This window comes from Bombyx mandarina, chromosome 05, assembly GCF_030267445.1.
Source record: "Bombyx mandarina strain Sakado chromosome 05, ASM3026744v2".
Lineage (NCBI taxonomy): Eukaryota > Metazoa > Arthropoda > Insecta > Lepidoptera > Bombycidae > Bombyx > Bombyx mandarina.
The window spans coordinates 9,233,482-9,259,539 of record NC_143212.1 but is presented as its reverse complement, the minus strand read 5'-3'; the positions used below and the strand labels follow the sequence as shown (position 1 = coordinate 9,259,539).

General features: G+C 35.1%; 1 protein-coding gene across 6 annotated transcripts in view; it reads right to left on the bottom strand.

The window, feature by feature from the left end:
* Window positions 1-1,223: 1,223 nt before the first annotated feature.
* LOC114249559 (band 4.1-like protein 4A) overlaps window positions 1,224-26,058 on the bottom strand; it is a 49,521-nt gene continuing 24,686 nt past the window's right edge. The window contains exons 5-21 of one of the 6 annotated variants that reach the window (XM_028183184.2): window positions 23,198-23,295; window positions 14,699-14,819; window positions 13,748-13,835; window positions 13,521-13,673; window positions 12,359-12,513; window positions 9,441-9,541; window positions 8,715-8,793; window positions 7,986-8,183; window positions 7,451-7,600; window positions 7,213-7,288; window positions 7,039-7,124; window positions 6,755-6,937; window positions 5,844-5,984; window positions 5,521-5,760; window positions 4,501-4,750; window positions 3,604-3,785; window positions 1,224-3,113 (exon numbers count right to left, since the gene is read on the bottom strand). In XM_028183184.2, the coding sequence (XP_028038985.2) occupies window positions 3,098-3,113; window positions 3,604-3,785; window positions 4,501-4,750; window positions 5,521-5,760; window positions 5,844-5,984; window positions 6,755-6,937; window positions 7,039-7,124; window positions 7,213-7,288; window positions 7,451-7,600; window positions 7,986-8,183; window positions 8,715-8,793; window positions 9,441-9,541; window positions 12,359-12,513; window positions 13,521-13,673; window positions 13,748-13,835; window positions 14,699-14,819; window positions 23,198-23,295 (2,317 nt within the window). In that variant the 3' untranslated portion in view covers window positions 1,224-3,097. The remainder of the gene's footprint in view (window positions 3,114-3,603; window positions 3,786-4,500; window positions 4,751-5,520; window positions 5,761-5,843; window positions 5,985-6,754; window positions 6,938-7,038; window positions 7,125-7,212; window positions 7,289-7,450; window positions 7,601-7,985; window positions 8,184-8,714; window positions 8,794-9,440; window positions 9,542-12,358; window positions 12,514-13,520; window positions 13,674-13,747; window positions 13,836-14,698; window positions 14,820-23,197; window positions 23,296-26,058) is intronic. The other 5 variants (XM_028183192.2, XM_089727429.1, XM_089727430.1 and 2 more) reach the window with 5 other exon arrangements.

Here is a 26,058-nt window from a genome sequence, read left to right as displayed (position 1 = left end):
TGTAACTATTTTAATGTTCTCATTTAAGTGAATCTATGTAATTCTTTTGAGAATAAAGAATATCTTTAACCCGAAATATTCAATTTACCTAAACATCATAATGTAAATTTTACTTTGTATATATCTTAAACGTTCTATATATCTAGTATATATCTGTTTAGTCCTACTAGTAATACTACGAGTACAATGTAGATGAAACCTAATTTTAGGGTGAGTAGGAAGCCAAAAGCTTCAAATAATGCTGCGCAAATCTCTACTCGGAATGTAATGTATGACGACAGCCACTCGCTGTAATTACACAACAAAGGATGTTTTACTACATCAGTATTCCGCAGCATAGCGACTGGCAAAAGTATTTTATTACCGAAATTTGGCTTCAAGTCCAGAAATTTTCAGGGCCATATACGCAGAAGGATTTAAAACATTAATCACGACAGTTTCCAATGGAGTTCAACAAATAAGGCGACTTTGTTTCAGCGCTTTGCAACCTTTCAATTAACTAGTAATCATACACGCCCCGGGAACCCTTTCATTAAACACTGGTACCTAATGAGTTTTCACCCTTCGCCGAATAGTGGTCATCCGAGCTTTGATGGACTGGCTTGCACCGTATTTTCTTTTTACTTTTATGCAGACAAATTGGGCTTAACTGAAGCGTCCACTCAATTAAGTTTCCGGATAATTGTGTGGATGGTTCATGGAAAAATTACCATTTTGTAATTTTCGAAGTAGTTTTTTATTTTCAAAAATATTTCTGAAATTGGAAGTAAATAAGTATTTGAATTAGTAAGAAAATATTTAGGCCTTTAAGCGTTAAATCATTGTTCGGTAAATCGACAATTTACAAATTTCAATCAAAAAACCTAGGCGAGGCGAGATTCATCCTCATTACATTTAATGGCGGTCGGGCGCAGGCGATATTTGAGACAGAACGCCTTAATTAATACTGAAGCCAGTCTTTGTCAGACAATCGATAAGTCGTTACATCTTACTATTGTTGTAAGTTCTTGAAGCTCAGAAAATTTATGTGAATCACTGACAATTTAAATGTCAACGTTTCTTAATTAAAATTTACCGTTCATATAAAAGAGATTTATTACATTTGGAAACGTAATTTTGTTGACTCATGTTTTGTCAGATAGTTCTGCAATATCATGATTTAAAATATAATGTATACGTGAATTTAATTACAAATTCTTTTAGGTATAAGCAATAAAATACAATTTCAAAGTAGATCGTTTAATGAAAATTTTGGAGAAGTTTTGTAAAAATACACTATTAAGTTGACATTTTGGGGTGTTAAAACAGTAATGTTGAACTCAGTCTTGACGCAGTACAAATCGACTGATCTTCATTTAATTTATTTCAAATAAATTGCACGTTATCTATTAATGTTTAACTATGCTCGTATGCGACAATTTGTCTTAAATCTAAAATTATATGTTTAAAAACGACATAAACAACTACACAATGTACATTTTATTGGTAAACAAATACTTATTTACAAATCGGGCCTTACAATATGAGCCGTGGTATATATATGTACAAAATACGATTATAAACTACAGATATATTTATGAAAGCACAAATATTGCGGGTAGTCAGCACGCGTGTGCCCAAAATGCTTCTTACATGAGATCCGATTTCAAAGAGATTAAGCGTGGGAATCGCACGTGTACGTTGTAAATCTCTCGCAAGCTTTTTATTCAATAGTTTTTTGTTTGGTATTTAAATATGTGTTTTCACTGAAGTTTTTATATGTAAATTCATTTTGATGGGTGGGATTGCTGTTATACAAAACTAAATTGAGAAATCGATCTCAAATCTCAAGGGGGTGGTGATTATATTGTGAATTATCTTTGGGCTCCGGTAGCCACTTAACGTCATTTAGACCGTGAGTCTTCTTCATCAATCCATGCAATAAAACATTATTTAGATTAAAACGTAAAAGTAATCTTAAATGAAAATTATTGCAGAATCCTAAATTTATAGTAACTATAACACTCTCCATATATTCGAAATAAATAAACAGCTGTTGTCATTAATGTTTTGTAATTGTTTTGATTATATATTGATGTACTGTAGAGCATACTGTACTGCTACTGATCAAATTTACGACTCGTGTTAAACTAAGATAATTATACTATTTTATAGACAGTATTTGAAAACCCGCTTACAATTTAGAAAAGATAATTGAAATGAGAAAGGTAACAAATGTAGAAATTGACCAACGTCTGAGCTACATAACAATGAAAATCATCGTGTCACCAACCACTGATGATAGCTTATCGAGAAGATACTCAGTCGCTTAGACTCGGCTTATTGCTTGCCAGCGACTTGAGGAGGGGAAGACACTAGTTAGACTCAATCAAATTACAGCCGGACCCTTATTTCCCTTCAGTTACATATACAAAGGATGTCAAGGCATAGAGTACAATGCCGTGCAAAACTATGCCCTGAAGTGAATATGTGCTTTTACGTGGTAAATTTCATCTCTTGCGCTATTCAATTGACAATCAGTACGAATTTAAACGCATTAAACACATATTTAAATGACAACATCATTGATTAACTAAACTAATGTAAGACAAAAATACGTTAAAAAGTATTTCTTACGCTTAGAATTGGTTTTAGAATAATTTTAGTGTAGTTTAAAAATGCATAAAATTTTCATTAATTGTATATTGTTTTGGGATTCTCATGAAAATTGTTTCGATATATTGTTTTTTCGTAGTAAAGGGAATATATCAAAAAATCATTTTTGTTTTGAATTATTACAAAGTCTTTGGTACGAGGTATAATCTGTTCAAACTTACATACCTAGTTTTATAAACACTAATCAACATTACAAATGCATATATGAAATATGTACAAAAATTTTTCGAGTCTCATTAGGTTGATACTAAAAAATTTACTGTGAAAAAATACTTTGGAAGAAGGGTTACAATTTTATATTTCAGTAAACAGTCATTGTGCTTATGTTGTTTTCATTTAAAAAAATCAAAAATAAATTATAGCTCCGTGCTCATTTCGGCAGGAACTGGCTTATTTCCGGAGAAGGATGGCGTAGGCGTTTCCGATGTCTCTCCTGGTTCGTTCAGTTGCTCTGCAGTCTAATTGGAAAAATATCCTTCAGATTTACGACATGAAAATTGTATTTAAAAAATTCTGTTGTTATTTGATATATTTTATATTATAATTACTGTATTTTATTATAATTACATCATATTTAATGTAGTAACAAGAATTCGTTTAATTAATAATTTTTTACAAACCATATTGTTTGGTTACATAAGAGAATATAATAAAAACAAATTTATAAAATATGATAAAAACAAAAAAAGATTATCATTATTTACACAAATTAGACAGTTTTATAACACACAAAAAACACACAAACACAATAGAAATCAAGTGTTAAAATGTTAGTTAAATGTGTTAATCTACCAGCACAATCTACCCGCATGCTACTGAACAACCACAACCGACATGCACAAACATAGAGCGGACTCCTTCGGAGATCAAAACCAATGATGCGTGCAGCATTTAATCCATTCAATGCGGCACAAAGACGTTGCGAGTCCCGGAGTGTTTGTTACTTACTGCGTGCTTTCAATGAGAGGTTTTAAGATAATGTCGAGAGTGTTGTCGTGTCGCGTGACGGGACGCGAGTGTGTGCGCGGCAGGTTCGCGTTGTGGTCGCGAGATTCGCGCGAGGGTCGCGCGTACCGCCGCGCCAGCGAACCGCTCTCGCCCACCAATATGTTGTTGTTGCTAGCATGTCTCTGTGTATCCCAACAATTGATAGCTAAACTACCAATGCCTTCAAGACTAACTCCACGGTTGTATGTTGTAACTGTTTTCGCACAACAATCTGCTACAGCGGTACAAGAGCTAAATTCTTTTTTCAATTTGTGTGTGTGTGACCATACTGTAGCATATTGTGGTGTTACCATCCCTTTAGCAAGAAGCTATAAAAACTCAAAGTATGATCAGTAAGGGAAAGCTATAGAATCGAAATATTTGACCTCTACTTCGAAGATGGTCAGTGAATTAGACTTAGCCTGAAAAAATTACTACACCATTTTTTTTAATATCAGTAATAAAATCTAGAGTAATAAGATTATTTATCTTAAGTGATAAATATTCAGCAGCCTGTACACGGTAAGCTTTTCAGCGACCCTAAAACAGGAGCTGCAGTTTTGTTCGACGACCCTTGTTTGAAACATTGCATGTGAAAAAAAAAAGATTGAATAAATACCATATTGTATATACAGGTATGCATGTCAACTGGATTTTCGTTGGACTTGAAATCACTATAGATGAACTGCAAGACGTATATTTTTTAACGTAAACTTAAACATGATGCTGTATTGATTGATATAATTATCGAAAACTAAGTAAGTAATAAAAACAAATTTGATTTTATATATTGAAAGAAGAAATATTTGAAGGGTCGCCGAAATGCAAAGTGTGTTAAGAAGCGAAGCGGCCACTCACGAAGAGAGAAATGCTTCCGTGAGCAGCGTGTGGGTAGCCGCGGGGTGTGAGTTCGCGCGGGCGGCGTGCGGCCGCGCTGTCACTCGCCACCGACACCAACGAACGCTGTGAGCCAGACCCGCGCGGTGCCGCCGGCGGCCGCCGCCAACCCCGCGGCTCCGCTCCCGTCCCAGCACCCGCGCCAACACACTGCCTACTCACAGGGACTGTCGACCCGCCCGCACCGCATTTAGCACTGTCGCTGGACCTGCTTTAAAGAAACAAATAATTAATATAATGAAGCAAAAACGAATTAAACTTTTATGGTAATGCAATATTTTTGAAGTTATACTTCTTTAGGCGCGTGAAAAATTGATGAGAGTGAAATTTTACGATGCGCGCGCACCGTGACACAAAATTAACAGAAATGAAGTTGCCCACTAAAGAAAAAAATGCTACCAACAAAACAGAAATGGAACCTCTGTTAGCGGCGCATGTTGGCACGCACGCCGCCTCTGTTCACTGTGAATTTATATCTATAATATTTATCCACATGCTTTGAGTTTCTACATTTAAAACACGTGTTTTCATTTTGTTTTAATTATACAAGTACGAATTTTATATGTGCGCCTGAGTTATAATCAGAAGTGATTTAAATTGAATATTTAAATCAATACTAATTAGTATTAGAAAATATTTGTGAAAAAACTGTGCTCATCAACCTTCCTAGGTGCTCCAATACAATTGAGGTTAACTATCCGTATGTATTATTTAGTAATATAAATGACAAAATTATTATTTAATATAATTCATACTAAATATTATTAAATTATTAACGTTAAATATTTATTATTAATTATTTAATATTTAAAAAAAAAAGAAATAAATTTAATAAAAATAAAGTATAACTTCTTACGCGCGTACATAAGTACACGCACCCTTTTTTTAAATTAAAGCCGGTCTTTGATTTCATGTGGTTTATGGAACATATTTTTCTGAGATATTTGATCGTGAAATATCGACGCTTAATAAAATTATTACCTCTCTGAAGAATATGCGTAATCTTGGTCGGCACCGAGACCAGAATCTGTATGTTCATGAGAAACACGCGCACTTCCTGATATCAGTTCGCCGCTAGAGCTGTTGCTGTTACTGTTTGTGACCGGACTATACGGATTGTTATTGTTTGAGCTTGGAGTAACGTTTCCTCTATAACCAATGTTTGTCAAGAAATCATCTCCGGTATGCCCAACGGTATCATCGAACGTTGGGTATACTCGCCTAAAAAATGATCACCTTCTTAGTACAAATAACTCCTTTCAACTATCATTTTTATTAAAAAACAGAATTTAAGAATGGCTTACCTTCCATGTTTTTCATTGCTTGTCCTATGAGAGCTTAAAGTACTGGAGATGGATCGAAGAGATCCTTGATTGAGAGTGTCGTTCGTGTTTTTATGAGACGAAGAGATTTTATCTCGTCTTGCCAATGAACCGTTTTCTACCCTGCATTATTAAAATAATTTGAGAATTTTTTTTTACAGAAATGTAACCTTTAGAGATAATTCTATTTTAAGTTTAAAGATTAAGAAAGAAAAAAAAGTGTGTGCGTACAAAGTATATATGTCAGAAGTGAAACTTTTTTAATAATAATAATAATAATAATAATTTATTTATTAACCTTGATACATTTACACATAACAGTTTGCTAAAAACTCTCCACACTAGGCACTGCCTGTCTCGTGAACGAACTAATTAACTTTGGCGAACTAATTTATAAGTCTTGCTTATATTTATACAAATCTAAAACTTTAGATTTCCGAGACTTAGAGGAAGGGAAAAAGGAAGTAATGTTCCCGCCAAAAGTCTGTCAACTGTGACTGTCAACTCACATTATGTTTAGGTTTTTAAATTGTAAATGACTAATATTTTGGCCAATTGAATTGACTAATTTAATTTCATGCTATTTGATTAATGTTCCAAATTCTTTTCATTTCATTTCAATTAACATTTTTCACAAAAAAAATATAAAATATTAGGCTGTATGATATGATACATTTGCCTTTCCAGTTGAAAAAATACAACAACTACTACTACTAACATTTGACAAGTACTTAATTTCAATAGTAGTTTGATGTCACTTCCGTTGCATACATGCGTGACGTTCCGTAAAAATTTTACCCTCATAAAGAAGTTTCACTTCAATAAAGAATAATAAATTTATGTATGTATAGCATCTTAGGGATTATTTTATAAAAATGCTAAGTAAAACGTACTGCCGATGCTTAGAAGAGGTTCGTAGCTTTGTTTGACGAGCATGACTAGTCTGTACGACAGTATATGGTATTTCTTTAAGTTGCTCTTCCGTCATGCCAGTAGTGTCAATCAAAGAAAATTCCAAATGCTGTTTCACTTCACTTGGCAACCATTTTTTTTCACTAGGAGATCTAGAACGTGACCTGGTGAAACCGTTCAGTAAATAAATAATAAATAAATAGTTATTAGTAGGCGAAATAGTTATATAAACAGTCATTTTAAAGTGTTAAAAGAGATCTCGTACCTATGTTTTTTATGCTTTCTGTGCCTATGTGAAGAACGGTGTGTTCCAATTTCTGGTTCCATCTGTGACCGACGAACACTAGCAACCTTGTAAACATTTAAATTTCGTTAAAGTACAATAGTAGCATATTTTTTTTAATTAGTGCTTTATAAAAATGAAGATGCTATAACTCACTTGGACACCACTGCCCGCTGTGGTCTGTCGTAGGACTTCTTTCCATTGCAAATCCGAGTCAACTAACTCATATTCTCTGCAATTATTCGAAAGTATTGTTAGATTCCAGTATATTCAGCAAAATATCGTTTTGCGAATAATATTACATTATAAAGTTAATTTATTTTATAAATATAATATGATTAATTGAAGACAAGTATAATATGTAGGTTTAATTTAACTTTTCGGTTTTACTAACTTGGTATCAGGCTGAGAATCGTCTCTTTCGGAGCCGGACTCATGCTTATGCCGGGATCGATGGCGTCGATGTCGCCGCCCCGACCGGCCTGAACCACGAGATAATTCACTCTCGGCATCAGACTGTTGTCGACGAGACCGGTGTTTGTGTCTGTTTCAACAAAGTTAATATGTATAGTAAAAAAATAAATAAGAGAAATCAAAAAAAGTAAATTTACGAACGTTGAGTTTTATAATTTAGCATATCTAATTTATTTGGGGCGAAAAGTTGAAATTTAGCTTGAATTGATATCTTATCTCTATATATAAAAACGAATTGCTGTTCGTTAGTCTCGCTAAAACTCGAGAGCGGCTGGACCGATTTGACTAATTTTGGTATTGAATTATTTGTGGAAGTCCAGGGAAGGTTCAAAATGTGAGAAAATATAAAAAAACTCGGAATTATTTTGTTTTTCCTTTGATGTGTCTTTTATTTATCGATTGAGGCACTACGAAGTCTGCCGGGTCAGCTGGTTTATTATAAAGTATTTACTAACTTTCGGTTGGATCTAGAATCGTTAGAGCTTTGCGAATCGACAGAAGCGGAGCGATGTCGTGGGGCAGGGGGCGGGCGCATCGCTGCCGGTGACGCGGAGTAGAGGCCACGGCGAGCGGGCGCTGAACGCGTCGAGCGTGGCGAACCGCCCGCTGCTACTGGGACCTCACACCCTATCGCTGGCACCTCACCACTTATACTAAATGGAACCACAAATAATGCTCATTATTATAACTACTTTTATGGTTTAATCCCGCGTTTTTATTCTCATTATATTTTAAAAAAACTATTTCGATGATTGTACAACTATACTTGAGACCTTATATCTCAAGGTGGGTGGCGCATTTACGTTGTAGATGTCTGTGGGCTCCAGTAACCACTTAACACCAAGCGGGCTGTGAGCTCGTCCACCCATCTAAGCAATAAAAAAAACGTGAGGTTTAACCTTAAAAGCAGTTCGAATATGTCTACGACTCTTAAAACGATTCCTAAAACTGTAATTAGTTCTTGAAAGAATTAATTGTATTTGATGAATTTTGATCATAATCAAGATTACAAAGATAAAAGCGAAATTTGCGATTTAGATAATAAATCAGAAAGTAATATCATTTCATGGAATTTCAATCAAGTTTCAGTGAAGATCGAGTAAATACCAAAATGTTTAAGAACTTTCTGTTTGAACGAAGATTGGTAGGTACATTGGGTTGGTACATTCTAAGCCATAACTTACGAACTGGGACGATGTACTGAGGTAGGTTGTTTAATTTCCGGTGGGCAGTCTTTCAATCTCAAATCTTCTAACTTTGGCACTGCAATATACCAAGGTTTAATATATTTAGAGTTGTAGTATGCTTTTAATTAACATTCAAATACAGCAAAAAAATTAAATTATATCTATTCTGGTTTTGGATCAGCTGAATTGAATCTGTGTTCGATATAAGAATATATTTGAATTTTAATATTGATGTTTAACGAAAAATCTTTAAAAGGTTAACTAAAATTTGTTAGGTTTGAGATCTATAATATTTTGAGGTCACATCACTAGTAAATCTCAAAAAGAGGTATGGACAATGCATTTGAATGTAAACGATCAAAAATTTAATTACGAAAAAATTGCAATGAAATTTATGATTGTCTTGCAATTATTATATGTTGTTATTGTCAGTTGCAAATTACAAAAAGTCTGCATCAAAATATGGGCATGCGAATGCGTCCTGAACTCTGTAAATGAAATGCTATGGTAACGTCTAAAATAACTATTTGTAGGTTTCTTTTCATCCTCACTGCAACAAATGATTGCTCTCACTCTGCGAAACATCGTGCCACATGGCGTCGCATCGCGAAAGCATCGGTATCGCAGGATCCGACTGATGTATGACCTCGACCAACTCTGTCAAGATTGTACGAATAGGAAGAAGGTTTTGTTATGGTCAGTAATTAATTATAGTTGTACTACCGTCAATTAGAGATGAGTTTGAAGCGTATGAGGGGCGCGCGTTCCGTCGTGATGGCGTCCGCGTGAATGCGGGCGGCGGACGAGGTCGTGTCCCGCGAACACTGAAGGAACACAAACATTTACAAGGAAAGAAACAAATGTTTCCATTGTTCGTAGCTTAAAATTTGTGGTGGATGGACACGTCGAGTATTGCGACTATGCCTAAGACTAAGCTAAGACGAACCTAACCTAACCTAATCTAACACGTGATTACGACGACATTGATAATGAAGGAATGAGAGCATCGTGTAACCAAAATAGCAGCTTACACTAAATTATATGTTATAAAACAAGGTAAAAATACCTTTAATTGGCCTGCATGTGTATTAGCGTATATTCAGGATATTTCTGGTGTAAAGTAGTCATGCCGTTCGGCTTGAAGCCATGGTAGTAATTTAACACCAAGGGCAACGAATCCGCCTGCTTATTCAGATCTCAAAAAACACATAAAATATTTTTTGGGATTCAAGGTCCGTAATTTCCTTGCATTTGGTACAATATGTTAAAGAACTGCGTCATTAAAATTGTTTTTAAATCCGCTATCCGCTTAATAGTAGGTGGGCCACGAGCCCTTTGATTAATATCATGAGTGATTAAATTTTAAACGAACTGATTATCGGTGCTAGGATTAGAACTGAAACTCGAAAACATACCAGCTAAGATGACCAAATCAACTTTAAGCTGTAACAAATTATCTTCTATATATACCTAGTCAGGTCATAAATTCTGTCACATGTTTAATGTAAAATAATTGAAACAAGTTTATTCATTATGTAACCATTCATATACCAAAATGAACTTAACAAAACATAGATTCTTATGACACTAAAGTTTATTCAAAATGACCTCCGTGATTTTGAATACAGGCCTTCAATCTGCACGGCCAGTCGTCTATCGCAGCACGAATGAGGTCCATGTCAATATCGGCGGCTGCCTTAATCAAGGATGTCTTGAGTGACTCCAAATTGGGATGAGGCTTTAAGCACGCCTTTTCCTCCAAGTGTTGCCATGTCTTGTAATCTAACGGATTCAAATCTGGACTGGAGGAGGGCCAGTCTTCGTGCCGGATGTAGTCGATTTCACGCGCCGCCAGCCAGTCTTGTGTGCTCTTCGCTCTATGAGCTGGCGCCGAATCTTGTTGGAATACCCAGTGCCTGATATTGAACATGGTATGAGAAACAGGTTCCACAAGGTTCGTCAGGACTGTATTTTGATACACAACTGCATTCGTTTTTACACCTTTCTCACAAAAATGTACCTCTGTTAAGCCCCAATAAGAAACTCCCAACCATACCATGAGCGAGGATGGAAAATGACCTCGTTGGATACGCGGAATACGGTTGCTCGCTTCTTCACTACTGTGTGCGTACACCTTATCATTTTGTTTGTTGTAGCTCTCTTCTACGGTAAAATTTTTTTCATCCGAAAAAAGATTTTCCCGATATTTTTTTCCCGCGTACCGCTTCAACAAAGCGCGGCATCTCTTCAGTGTCAGGTCCATTAGACGAGCATTCAAACGATGTCCTGTTTTTCTTCGATATGCCCGAAGCCCTAAGTCTTCATTTAACACCATTTTCACCGTGGTTCTGCTTAACCCCATCTGAAGGGCCAACAGTTTCTGCTTACGTTTGGGATTTCTTTGAATTCGCGCCTTCACAGCTTTTATCACTGCTGGAGTCCTAACAGACCGAGGGCGACCACTTCTTGACCTGTCATCTACACTAGAGTCTTCATTGTATCGTTTGGTGGTACGATAAACGAATCTTTTGGTTATATTCAAATTTTTCAGTATGTTAAAAATTTGAATTGGCGCGTAACCGCAACGATGCAACGCAATAACTGCAACACGGTCTTCTTTAAGCGTCCACTCCATATTTAAAAATGAGTGAAAATTCTAAAAGTATACATTTTTATTTTCATGAACAATTCGAAATTCGAATTCAATAAACTTTTTTGTAGCCAGCATTCTAAAAGAAAAGTTTTTACTGTGTGACAATACTTATGACCTGACTAGTTATATAAATGAATTGCTGTTCGTTAGTCTCGCTAAAACTCGAGAATGGCTAGACCGATTTGGCTTATTTTGGTCTTGAAGTATTTGTAGGAGTCCAGAGAAGGTCTAAAAGTTAAAGATAAATATGAAGATTCTCGGAATTAAATAAAAATAACAATTTTGTTTTTCCTTTGATGTGTCCCCTGTCGGACGGATTCCTTTTGTTTGTTTTAAGTTTATTTTCCACAAAAGTTTAGGTCTTTTATTTATCGATTGAGGCACTACGAAGTCAACCGGGTCAGCTAGTTGGAAATAAATATCTCTATTCCACAATTTAGTTTCATATTAAAAAACGACTGCACTAGCGGTATTATTTTATCATATTCAAATCAACCCTGTTCAGGGATATTTCAGACTATCAGATAAAATTATTAAAATCACACACATAAGCAATTAACTGTACTGTATCTATGCGCCCATATTCAATACAATCTTAATATAATAATCGAGATTCAATATCGTTCCAGATCGAAACGCCAATAAAAACACACACATATTTTTATTTATATGATTTCTGCAAAAAATAAATCGATTTTTTATGCTCCAGATGTTTATCTACTCACTTAATAATATGAATTTTGAGATAGTAAAAACAAGTATTTTGTGTCCAATATCAGGACGACAAACTGAGAGGCACACGTGATATCGATAGAACACGTGCGCGATTCAAACCTGTTTAAAATTGACTCTTATTGAATTTTTCTTCCGTGTACCACTGCTTCACCATATGATACACATATGGGTGAGGGTGGTGAGTGGTCACCGTCGCACAAAGTTGGTAGCAGTCAGATACATAGTCATGTCGCTGGCTGAGGAATTTACATACCTAGTTCTAAACCTAGAACCCAACGCGAGCGTCTCAGCTGAAGCAGGCGATGATTGCTGTAATCTGAAGAAGGTGTGGTGATCGGAGCAGCAACGCCACAGATGTCGACACGCCGATCTTGTAGGAGACTCAAACCCATACGTTGACGTCTCATTCTATTGAGTAGATATTTTAAAAAATGTACATTGATTGTTTTGATTGTAAATATGACATTATGAAATATCATATTGCGAGCATTAGTGAACTTTCAATTTTAGTTCATAATAAAAATTGTTGTTCACAAGTGTGAATATTGAATCTCTCTCTAGCTTACAGATATTATTACTACGCAAATTATTTATTATTATTGTTTGTTTGTCGATCTGATTATTTATTTTATATTCGAAATTTTCAGATATTGACAGCTGTAATTTTAATGAATATTCGTCTTGTTCAAAAACTTTGATGTCGAACTTGATTGTTACAATTAAAATTTCAAATTCAAACAAACAGAAACACACATTCACAGAAATAATAATATTTACTCTATTTCGACATTTTGTATCAATAATTTCTCAACAATGGATATTATTAAATATTACGTACCCATTTTGTACATTCTGTTGACTAATTATAATTGATTGAAATTATATTCATAGGCATTTTTATGTATTCACTTTCAACTCAAAACTTAAACACATTTAAAAGATTGTTTTATGTTCATTACGCTCAGACAAACACATAATTTTATCTAAGCCTAAGCTTATGTTATTGCCATTATGTAAATATAATACATTCACAGAATGTTTTACTATCTGAAGATAAAATCTAGGAGATCAAATAGTTTCGCAAAAGGATATTAACATATTTTTTGCGTTAAAGCCTGGTGAATAAGTAAAAAAAGGAAGGCAGCTCCCCAAAGGAAGGCTCGAGGTGGGGCGGCTCCCGTGACAGCCGTGCGCTGTAAATATTGCGCTTACTGTACACGACGCGACTTATCTGTAATTGCCTGCCCGCGAATGTCTTTCAAGGAAACGGCATAAGGTGGACTCCATCTTACAGCACTATTCAGCCGCGCCCACTATCGCACGAAACGATCCGAACCGGGTCAAGTGTTTTCATGTTTATTTATTTGTGGCGTTTTCCTGCTTTAATAGTTTTCGCTTTGGAGTGGGCGACTTACGTTTTTATCCGCTACGCGAAGCATGAAGTATCGTCCTTTGTAATAAAGTTTCGAAACTCGAGGCCAGTAATAATTGGCGACTGTGTGCTTGCCTCTTAAAAGTAGTAGACCGCTCGGCGCCAGTCCTAGGAAATATTCTACGCTGTCTTCGCCCTGTCAAAATAAATCGTTTTACAATAATATGTACAAGGTAATATATATGGTAATTTGTACGTTTGATAACTTACTAAGACGGGATGCAAATCCACACCGTACATATCGAGCCATTTCACCTTATCTAAGTAACTTAATTCTGCCTGCGCCGGCGAAATACCTCTGTAACAAAATATTAATTAAGCATTCTCAGTTAAAAAGTTGACGGTGTAGAGTCAATTGTAGCGTTAATTAATGGAACGTATTACACTGGAAGAACTACAAAAGGCTAAACAACAATGAATAATTCCAATGTCGCCCCGAGGCGAGACTAAGCCTCGGCTCACTTTGTGTTAAGTGCCTAGGTACACATAATTTGCATGTAATTGCGGCTTTGTGAAGCGCCTGCGGCCATAGACTGCATCTTTGCTCACTTAAAAATTCATTTAATTAGGCGAGAAAGGCGACGAAGTTTAATTTCCTGGCGGACGGTGGAGCTTTCGGTGTGAAACTGCTCATTTTGAAATCTTAATTCGCTCCAAGTCGTTTTGTGCAGTAATAGGTACTACTTAAAAACGTGACTAACTTCTATAATAGCCCACTTTGTTCACATAGTCTATAAAGCGGTTTTAAAACATAGGTAAGTACCAATTGCAATTTGATTTTGGGAATTGTAATAGTTTTATATTATAATTAATTGTAATGCTTAGAAAAACAATCAACTACAGTATAAAGTAACAGGTGCGCACACGACTTTCCAAAATTAAAACACCCTTAACCTCTAATGTGAGATGGCACCTAAGCTAAAAGCTTAATATCATCCTGGAATCAAGCCTGGAAGTTAATTTCAACTACATTTGCTGAAAATTTTCACAAATTTTACGATATAACAAAACTTTACGAACCAGCCAAATAACCACCAGAATTACCGACCGAAATGTATTATCGCATAAAGTCCATATTTTTGTTGATACCAGCGCAAAGATAAACCCTTGTAAAAAGGAATAAAAGCGGGGCCATAAAACAAGGTGCGCTCGTAAACTCACGCGAGAGTGCGATGTATCTCGGCAGCTCGTGTCTCCAGTTCTGGTACTTGGTGTGCGAGGAGTCTAAACTCCGACACGTAGCCGGGCGCGTGACGCCTCGGGTCGTAGTCACCCAACTCCGCTGAAAATATTACTCGTTTACTACTTGACGTATTATGGCTACCTATATATTAGTACGTGAAGCAAAAACTTTGTACCCCTTTTTACAAAAATTGCGCGGACGGAGGAGTATGAAATTTCCCACAATTATAGAGAATATAGAGGAGGAGTTCACAATGCTAATATTTTTTAAAAATAATGCATAAAAGATACATTAAATCAATAAAGAAAATATTACACACACTGCCATGTATTCGACACACACACACACACACACATATGTATACATATACACTCTTTGCTTATTGTCAAACTTTAGTTAATGCTTAAAGTCTGTGGTCAAATTGAAAATAGGTTAATATTGTTTATCTTTAATATTATTTGTCTATAGTGTAGTCTTAGCGAAATCTGTGATTATAGCAGTATAATACTCTTTGACAATATAACCATAATAATGTCAAAACTTATAATTTCAATTAATTATAGTCGAATTTCGACTACGGCGGGGCTTTGCATTATTACTTTTACTAGGGGTCCCCGAAGTAGTCGAAATTCGACTATACTTAATTGAAATTATAAGTTAGAACATTCTTTTATTGGTTCTATTGTCAAAGACTATTATACTTCTATAATCACAGATTTCACCAAGACTACACTTTAGACAAATATTATTAAAGACAAACAATATTCAATCTATTCTCAATTTGACCACAGACTTTAAATTATAACAAAAGTTTCGCAATTGACAATTTACAAAGAGTATATTTATACGTATGTGTTGTGTCAAATACACGGTAGTGTGTGTAACGTTTTCTTTATTGATCTAATATATATTTAATGCATTTTTTTTTTTAAATATTAGCATTCTGCTCTTCTTCTCTATATTCTCTATAAGTGTGGAAAATTTCATACTCCTCCGTCGAGGCAATTTTCGTAAAAAGGGACACAAAGTTTTTGCTTCACGTATTAATATATAGATTAATTATTAAAAAAAACAGAGAATTGATAAAGAGGATTTTATTCGGTGTTTCATGTGTTAAGACCTCAGTACTCGTTATGTTTTTAATGTTTCTTCTAGTTACTTTTTTTTGGACGTGTGAATGAGCTGAAAGTGTATCTGGTTGCTGGAGCCTATAGACATCACAACGTCAATACCATCAGACATGTGGTCGAAGTCTCAATTTTACAACTATCCCACCTTACAAAGAAGAACCAATGATTGCTTCGGGGCATGACAGGCATAATAACATAATTACATAACAAAATTTATTTTCTTTATAAATATACTTACATCAAATAGTAGATCTAATATTACCTATAATAATTTTTTTTATTTAACTTAGCGTTTAAAATATATATTTTTTACGGTCTCATGATGGTCTTCTTATTTTCATTTTATAATTTCAATTCGTCCAAATAATTAACAGTATTCGCGGTCACGGATGACAAATATTTATATTCTAGTTCTTGTATAAGTGTCTTCCCTTGTTATATTATTATATTTCACTAGTACATTAAAATGAATGTGGTTTAGTGAAAGACTTAAGCCTTGTTCGGACTAGGCGAGTATTTTAGTCGAGTACCGAGTAATTTAGTAGCTAAATGTGTCTGAGCACCAAAAGTTTAGTCGAGTAGGTTAGTTAATAATTTAGTCAAGTCAATCCATTTTGTTCTATTTTTTTGGGCGAGTAGCGATTAGTTTAGCCACTAAATTACTCGGTACTCGACTAAAATACTCGCCTAGTCCGAACAAGGCTTTAGATTGCTCTCTTAGGCGTAGGCATTTTCGAAATGTTCAAGAAAATGATATCTAACGACACCTCCCGCTCTCCGTGCAAGCGTGTACGTAATTCACAAGCGTCCGAGTTTCTTTGTGTATGTTCTCGCAAGCGAGCCAGATGTTACGATTTCCGACTGCAAAAAATATTATGTATGTAGGATGAGAAATTACAGTCGGCTCTGTTCACTAGTGAATTTTTCAAAGCCCAAAATATTTAGATCGGCGAGAGTGTTCGATTCATTTCTTGTTAATGGCCGATCGCATATTTCATTGAGGCAGAATTAAAAACGCAGTAGCTAAAGGAGCAAGAAAAATATAGAGATTTTCCTTTTGATTAAAATTTAGGTCTGCAGATAAAATAACAATCGGAACGATTACTGTACAATAAAAACAGCGTCCGCGCGGGTAGGTACCACCACTCTGTCTATTTCTGCCGTGAAGCAGTAATGCGTTTCGGTTTGAAGGGTGGGGCAGCCGTTGGAACTATACTTGAGACCTTAGAACTTATATCTCAAGGTGAGCGGCGCATTTACGTCGTAGATGTCTATGTGTTGTTGTGTTGTAGTCCTAGGGTACATAGGTCCGCTGGTACATAGGGCCCTCACAAGTTGTCTCCACTTTACTCTGTCTTGCGCTTGCTCCTTGACATCACTCCAGGTCACGTTGGCAGTCCTCATCTCAGCTGACCCTGTTCGACTCCATTGTCAATAGTATTCTCCTGTTCGGATGTGAGACCTGGAGAGTGACCAAGACACTCACGAACCGACTGCAGGTATTTGTAAATAAGTGCTTGAGGTCGATACTCCGCATATTCTGGCCAGTCACTATCTCTAATAAAGACCTTTGGACTAAATCCCATCGCGCAAGACATTGCTCATCGGAAATGGCGTTGGATAGGACACACTCTACGGCGCAGCGGAGTCAACGCAGCATCAATCGCGTTTGAGTGGCAACCGCTTGGCAGGAGAAGACCTGGTCGCCCTGTACACTAGATGTCTATGGGCTCCATTAATCACTTCACACTAGGTGGGCTGTGAGCTCGTCCACTCATGTAAGCAATTAAAAAAAACATTACTTACAACTGTGCCTTAACATATAAAATAAAACTAATTATTATTTTGTTAAGGGAAAGCATTAAAATTATTTTATAATTGTAAAAGGTCCTTTTTTCAGGTTACGAAATATAATAAAGTTTATTTACGGCAAACTGTGTCTGTGCGGTTACATTACGTGTGTTTGGTTAGGACCTGAACCTACGCATGCTTCAAATTAATTGAGATTGTAAAGGAACACGTATCGATTAAATGAGAGTCTAATTGCTATCATGATGTTCTTCATAAAAAAGTAGTACCTATTAGGAGTCAGACTTGTCGTGGCTTAAAGGATAAGGATGCACGGATCAACGGTAGGCAGCGGCTTGGCTCTGCCCCTGGTATTGCTAAAGTCCATGGGCGACGATAACCACTCACCATCAGGTGGGCCGTATGCTCGTCTGCCTACAAGGGCAATAAAAAAAAACTCTTATCTAGCGATGCGATCTGTTCGAATTTCGCAAGCAGGAACCAATTTTTCTAATGAAATATGTACTTAACAAATGCTCACACGAACTACTGCGACAGTGAAGGAGTAACATCGTGTAATAAATATCAAACCCGCAAAAAATATAATTTGCGTAATTATTGTTATTAGAGCGTTTTGTGAGTCCGCACGGGTAGACACCAGCATTCTGCCTATTTCTGGCATGAAGCAGTAATTAGCTTTGGGTTTGATAGTTGAGGCCGCCGTTTTACTGTAAAACTGAGACTTGGAACTGACGTTACGTTACGTTGTTAATGTTTATGAGCTCCATTAACCAACCACTAAGCACCAGTAAGGCCGTGAGCTCAACCCAAAAATTAATCAATTTAAAAAAGTCAAAGATAAGTGTAATCCGAAATTAGCGACGCACCGCGTTTGTCTAAAAATAGTCACATTTATTTTCAGTTACACATAATTGCTGCTTTCTATTTTATCTGTTTTAAAATGGAGCATTATAAAATACATTGCTAAATATAGTTTAATGTATATTATTATTTAGTCTAAGTAATTTCAGCAGTATATTTATGTACGTGTGATACTTTCATACATGCTAAGTATCAAATTAAGTTCTCTTCCAAATTGTTCCACTTTAAATAAAAAAATTATATCATTCGTTCGCCCAAGTTCGCCTATTAGAAACAAACGACTAATTTATTTTTGTTTAACTGTATTTTATGTCTGTCGTTTAATTTCTGAGCAAGTAGCTAGAGGCGGCCATAAATCAGATTATTTTTAAACTCCCTTGTAACAGTTCAGGGGCTCTTTGAAATTTTGTTCAAAAGTAAGCAGATATAGGGTAACGGAATTCGAAGTCGTTGAGAGAAATTAAGTTTTTTCTTTGTTCTTTTGATAATTTCTTAGTTTATTTTTGGCTTTTTAAATGCTGTTACAGCAAAATATTGAATTATTTAAGTATCAAATTAAAATTGCTCTTTTTATTGTATTTTTCGTGAAATTTACTTTTCGAAAACACTGAGAAAACTGATGAAGTTTTTTTTAGTACGGACATATGTTTTGAAAGTATAATGTAAACAAATTATCTCAGATTTGTTTTTAGAGATCAAAGGCTTCTTTCGTTTGAAAGGTATAAATCAGACGTCCGTCCCAGTTCTGTTTCTTGTTAGTACATGTGAGTGATCCGTGAAGATAGCATCGATCATTTAACAAACAGGAACGTCTAGCCCCTCCGTAATGTGTCGAAGCTTAGACATTAGACAAATGGCACAAACACTCGTCTCACACATGGCTACCACATTTAGAAACGGCAAGTAATATCAATTCTGGACAAAGCACACATTATATATACATTACGCGCATGACAAAAAAATGTAACACTGGGTACTTTATTTGTATCGATTTGGCCTAAAAAGTAAAAAAGTTGTTTCGCGCCTGAATCCTTTTCCAACAACACCCCTAAGCCTTCAAACTTTCGACAAAGCCGTCACTTTATCTAGATGAAAAAAAAAAAACACAAACTTGTTGTTGCAAAACTTATATTATTGATTGATATAAAGGCGTTATGAGCTTTTAGGCGGGTTTGCCTATTCTCTAGTGGTCACATCTCATTTGGCACGGTGCCTAGATCCTACACGATCGCCTATCTTCGTGATTAATTTTAGTCAAGTTACTCAAGCTCGTTCACTTGTTGCATAGGACAAGCTATCTAATAGCATTTCTCCTATAATGCAACTGCGATATAAAGTACACACAAACGAAGTGAGGTCAACTTCAAAAAGATGTTTGACGTCTCTTTGAAGTTCGAAGTCTGTTCTGAAGTTGAACGCTATTTTGTTGGGCCAAACTTAAAAAACTTGATTTATCATAACGTTTTAGAGTAATGAATGTAACGATAGCAGGAACTTCATTAAAAATAAATGTGATACATGAAAAAGTTCGTTGTCTATTAGATAAGATAAACAGTGTGGAAAATGTGACTCGATCTTATTGGTAGGTATTTTTTTTTAAATAACTACTACACTTGACACATCTAAGAAAAAAAAAACATACTGTTCCAATTTTTTTGTCTCCAATATTTCCTATTGTTACTTATTATAAAGAGATTTATGTACATGTTATGCACTGTTTTGATATAGTTTTCCAAGTGCTTTTTTTTTCAAAGCCATTATCAAGGATTTTTGCCCCTCATATCTCCCTGGGGTTACCGGGTCCGTGATGTAAGACAAGATTAGATGGAAATGATGCTCGCCTGCTGATAGCTCGTTTACTTTTTGAATAATGTATTGATTTAACAGTCTATTTTGAAGAAATACTCAACTAGGTTTTTTATTTAAATATGATGAATCATGAATCGTTTGTTCAGAATAAGAATAAAGTACTTAATATATAATCTTATGTACATAAATAAGTCCATCTACAAATGATATAAAGATGTTTAAAAAATACATATATAATTATTGTAAATAATAAATATTCCCAAGAATGAACTATCTAATTAAAACATCAAAGAAGGTTTCAAACGTTAATTAGGACGTCAATTATAAATATAGACGCGAATACCAGCCTGGGCGAGTAGGTTATTAATTATGTAAGTCTTCAAAGGTAAGGACGACTTTAATTATCTCATGATGTTGACAAAAACGGCACAGTGAAATTCAACAGGTAAATATAGGAAAAAAATTAATGCATTTAATAAATAATTTGGTTTACAAACATCTAAAGTAGCGGAGTTTGCTCGATAATGTTAGAGCATTTGCGGCGAGATATCTCTAGACTTCAGCAGCGTTGGGAGCTTTAGAAACTGAGAGGAGAATAGCACTAACTATTACTGTAAAACGGAATTGTGTTCGTCCCGACACTATTTCTGAAAATATCAGCGAAATTTTCGAAACAGTCGATCGAGTTAGACTACTACTCCTATTCGAATTTTATATGTACTCCTATTTTGCAGTGTGTTTAAATTCAGATATAAAATTCGTGGATTGTTTGTATAATTATATAGTGAGTGTTATTTATACGCTTGTGTTTCTATGCGGAACACAAAACCATTTGGTAAATGACTATCCGTAATGTTATGGTACTCATAATAAGGGTCGGCTTGGGATAGAAGTATAGTAATTTTTGGGTTATATGCATAAGTGATGTATGGCTTAAAAATATATTATAATATAGAACTTGAAATTAGAGGTATAACTTTTGAAATCCATGGTTCCCACGTTTTGAATGTAGTATTAGAAATTATAATACTATATAATTAATATGTACATATACTATGCAAATACTAAATTAAATTAGAACCTACTAATATATTATCGATACTAGGGCGAGCGTTCATTTTTAGGATAACCAGAATTTTTTTGAAAATTTTCACTGAAAAGTTCTCCATCAAAAAACTATTACACAAAACCTACTTACACACAACCTACCTACCCACGCCCTAACCTACACACAAACCCGCATACAAGAGATTTTTGTAAAGTAAAGATCAGACTTTAACCTTCTATATCGGGATAATTATCAATGTTGAAACCGTAGTGTGTTACAATGTTAAGAAATGCAGTGAAATATGCTGGCGGTATCGACCAACTAGATTTAAAAAAATTCCATATCATTGTGGATTCTATCCGTGAAGCGTTGGCTTTAAATTATCCGGTTTTGCGTAAATTTGAACAGAATATTGATTGTCAAATGCGCGTGAGAGTCGACCGAAATACCAATTTTGTTGCGAATTTTTTCGTTTGACCCATAAACCGGTAAAACCGAAATAAATTTGATTTTTTTACATTTTAAAACAGTCGAGTATTATATTTTGTATCCACGTTTGTTAAAGTCAATATAGCTTTTAAGATCTATCATTTATTTTTATATTTATAAGTGTTATTTTTGAAATTGAAATGTCTTAACGTACAAAGATCAGATTCAATTCCAAAATTTAAATCAAGATGTACTTTTATTTCGTTCTTCATTTACAATAAAAAATTACTGAACAGTTTAAGTATTCTGTGTATCTTTGAACAGATATTTTTGACAGCTATGTGTAACTTCCCTTTCGTATTTACATTAAAATCTATACGATTATACAAATGTAATACGAATCTCAAGTCTCAAAGTATACAGCGATATTAGATATCTCAATGGGCTTCGGAAAGCAGTAAGCATCCGATGAGCTGTGAGCCCCTTCACCGATCAATAGAAATAAAGAAATATTCGACAAATCGGTAATTCATCTAATTGTCGCTAAATTTCATATCGATTTGCAAGATGTATTAATCAATTACAATATGCCTCAGGCAAATCTGCTAGAGAAACACGGGATGCAGTTGTCACCGGTGCCACACGTACTAACCGCAATGAGAAACTAATTCGTGTCGCTCTTGTTTACAAACACACTACAACTTCGGCATCCATCCAATTAAGGCCTTTACCATAGCCAACTAATGGAATTGCAACTTTTAGCCCGTAGTTTATGTTTGCGGTAATACTGAATAAATGAAAAAGTACATTAACCTTGACCATTCTAATCAAATGGTAGGATTGTAAAACCAACTAATAAAAACGTTGGGAAAAAGATAATTTATAAATTGACACTAAATCATATACAGTTTTAAATTTGAGACGTGGTTACAACTAACTAAAAAACTGTAGATTTGTGTGTTATTTGATTGTGTGCATAATATTATTATCACTTTAGACAAATAATTTTCGGGGATTCGGGAAATAATCGGGAAAATATTTGGGATGTAGTATAATAATAGTTGGTAATGGTAGCTATCGTATAATATAGTGCCTGAATCACTTTCCAATTTCCAATCATCCGTTCATAGTATTAGCTTCCACACCTCAGTTTTGCTATGTAACTTCATATTTTCGTCCCTTTAATTTTATGTTTAAAAACTTATTATTTTAGGGAATGTTGTGTAAATTTCGAGCTGAAAGGAGACATAATATCTCAAGATAGATGGCGGTATTCATGTTGTATCTATCTACTGCTGTAGCCGTTAAACATCAGGTCGGCCGTGAACTCATATAAAAACCACAAAATCATTAACTAATTACGAATTTGTTTATAAAAGATAAGTACTTACATTGAAGAACATATGCGGAGAGCTCGGCGGCTAGGTCGAAATTTACGGGCAACCGACCACGCAGAACGTCTTGCTTCAGCTGCAAGAATAACTGATACCTGCGTAGATCGAATATCATGAGCGCACACTTTATAACTATCTCAAACTGTACTCGACTCAATGCAAGCGAAGATCAAATACTGACTTAAAACTATCATGTAAAATACACATTATGATTAAACGGGTTTTCACGCCATGATCGGTCTACCCGTGATTATGGCACTTGTAATAGTGCCGAAATATCGGTCATTCATAACATGTGGAAATTGTAGTAAAAACCCGTCAAATAATAGCGTGTATAATTTAGATTAACGCGAGAGCTTAAAATAATTACATCATACAAAAGTTATCGATCTTGTAAATTGCAATCTGAAATTTATACTGTTAAAAACAATTGAAGTGTTGTGTCGTGTAATAAGGGTTTTGGTGTATGATTCTACTCTACGGAGTATCTAACTATCAGCGCAAAATTGAAAAAACAGCTCCTAAGCAAACAAAAATATCATTCTAACTGGAATTCCTGGAAATGGTTTAAAGGTGATTTATACGTCACTTTAATTTATAAATGTACTACTTAAGCTTCGTCGGAATTAGCTTGTGCTGTGCATGTACTAAAATTGGAAGGATAAAGAGAAGATTATACAGATTATGATAGCCTAACGAATAAAGAGCTCGGAGTGGTTACTCGTATCGAGCAATATGCGGTTATGACGGTGTTCAAATTTCCCAGGCAGGTGACAAGTTGTCCAATAAAATTTCATAAATACTTAACACATATTCACGACAGACTTTCACGATAAAAGAATAACAAACAGCGTGTAGTAAGAATCATGCCCGCAAAAAGTGTATTTTGCATAATTACCGGCGGATGAACGTCTTGTAAGCACGCATGGGTATGTACCGCCATCGTGCCCATTTCTCCCGAGAAACGGTATGCGTTTCGATTCGAAGAGTCAACCCTTATAAGCTTTACAAACGTTATACCATACAATTAAGACTAAGACCTCATGTCTCAAGCTACGTGACAGCATTCGTTTTATGATGGTCTTGGTAAGCACTTAATACCAGGTGGGCCTAGAACTCATTCATCCGAGGGAATTAAAAATATAGAAAGATATGATTGGAAGGTTTGGGTAAGTGCTTATTTGTTAAGTGTAAATTTGTTCGTCTAGTCCTTAAAATTAAGATGACACTAACTAACTTGTCAAAGCCGAAAACAAAACAAAACAATAAAACAACACATTTCCATTTTACATCTACGACAATTTTCACCAAAAATCTACCCAATAGCATTTTCGTGTAGCACTTACATATCCCGCACAAACAATTTAATACCAGCAATAAAGTTGAATAACAACACTTATAAACACCATTAAAACAATTGAGTACTGCTTTCAATTTAATTTACGAGTAACAAACCGTATACAATTAAGAAAGACCCTTATTTTTAATACGGAGCCAGAAAACACATTAACCTACATAAGACCAAACACGCACCAGTAAAATATTTTTACATACTAATTAAAAAAAAATCTACTTAAAATACTTCAATCGCTGCCATTGTCGTAAACTTCAAAGGAGAGAGAGAGAGAGAGAGTGTAAAAGTTTTATCACGATTTTCACGACACAATTTCGGAATCAGAACCAGAATTATGTGTCCACAAAATGAAAAATTAGCGGCGTCCCGTCTCCGACGTGAATCGAAATTTTAAAATCCTATCGTGCAAAAGGTGTCCAATTAAAAACTGCCTGCAGAATAAAACCCGGCGGCTGCTTTTATTACGGCAATGACAGTTTAGCGGTGCACGTAGTCTCTATTTATTCATTTCATCAGGGCTACGCGAGTTTACGAGCTTGGAAGAGCACTACACTTCTCCTTTTTTACTCAAAAACTCATTATTTTGAAATCACGACTCTTAATAGAATGTGAATTTGTCGGTTTCCTTAATAAAAACCAGTGCGTCGCAAAATTAAATTAGGCAATCTAAGCTTTACACCTTTCTGAATAAGAACATAACGCAGATTTTTAAAAATTAAATAATTGGATTCCATCTATGATTATGTCATCAATGTATCGAATATGTCATCATCACGAAGTACATACTTAATAGCATGGATAGTAGTCGTGTAATCACATAAGACGTGTGCCGTATCTGTCCCTTATCTCGTTATGTGTGAGAATTTAATAAAGCTGATGTTCATATGTCGGGTCTACTCTAGGGTAACGATTATAGTTTGAGTTGGCACCATTTTGAATTGTTTTGGATTGTGGTTTCCCGAAGTACCTACTCATCACGACTATATACTGTGTAATGTACGCGAACTTTAGTGGTTTCGAAGGGTTGACAAGCTCGGATGACTAATCATTTCATTTTGGCACAGCAACCTTTTTAATTTATATTTTTTTTAAATACCTTTTTATCTCTTAATTCTTAAATACACTTTAAGATAAAGGCAAGTATCAAAGCAATTTATAAATGTTCATACACATTAATATTTAAATCAAATATGACGTACGTGTATGGAGAGCAAGAAACTAGATATGTAGGAGTGTCAGTGATAGGACTAGAAAATATAGGTCTGTCGTGAAAACCGGTAAGACGTTGAGTAGACGCGTTTCATACAAATACAGATGTGTTTTATTATCACTTCCCTTCTCGACTCGTTTCATTCTAAAGCAACATTATAATTCTGTGATACGAATGATGTTATGAAACCGTTGATCTCGCGTTGGTAGTTAGCACGTGCACACATAACGCACGCGACGCTCTTTGATGGAAATCCACTTTGGTATACATACATCGGTGCGTACAATTTGTTAA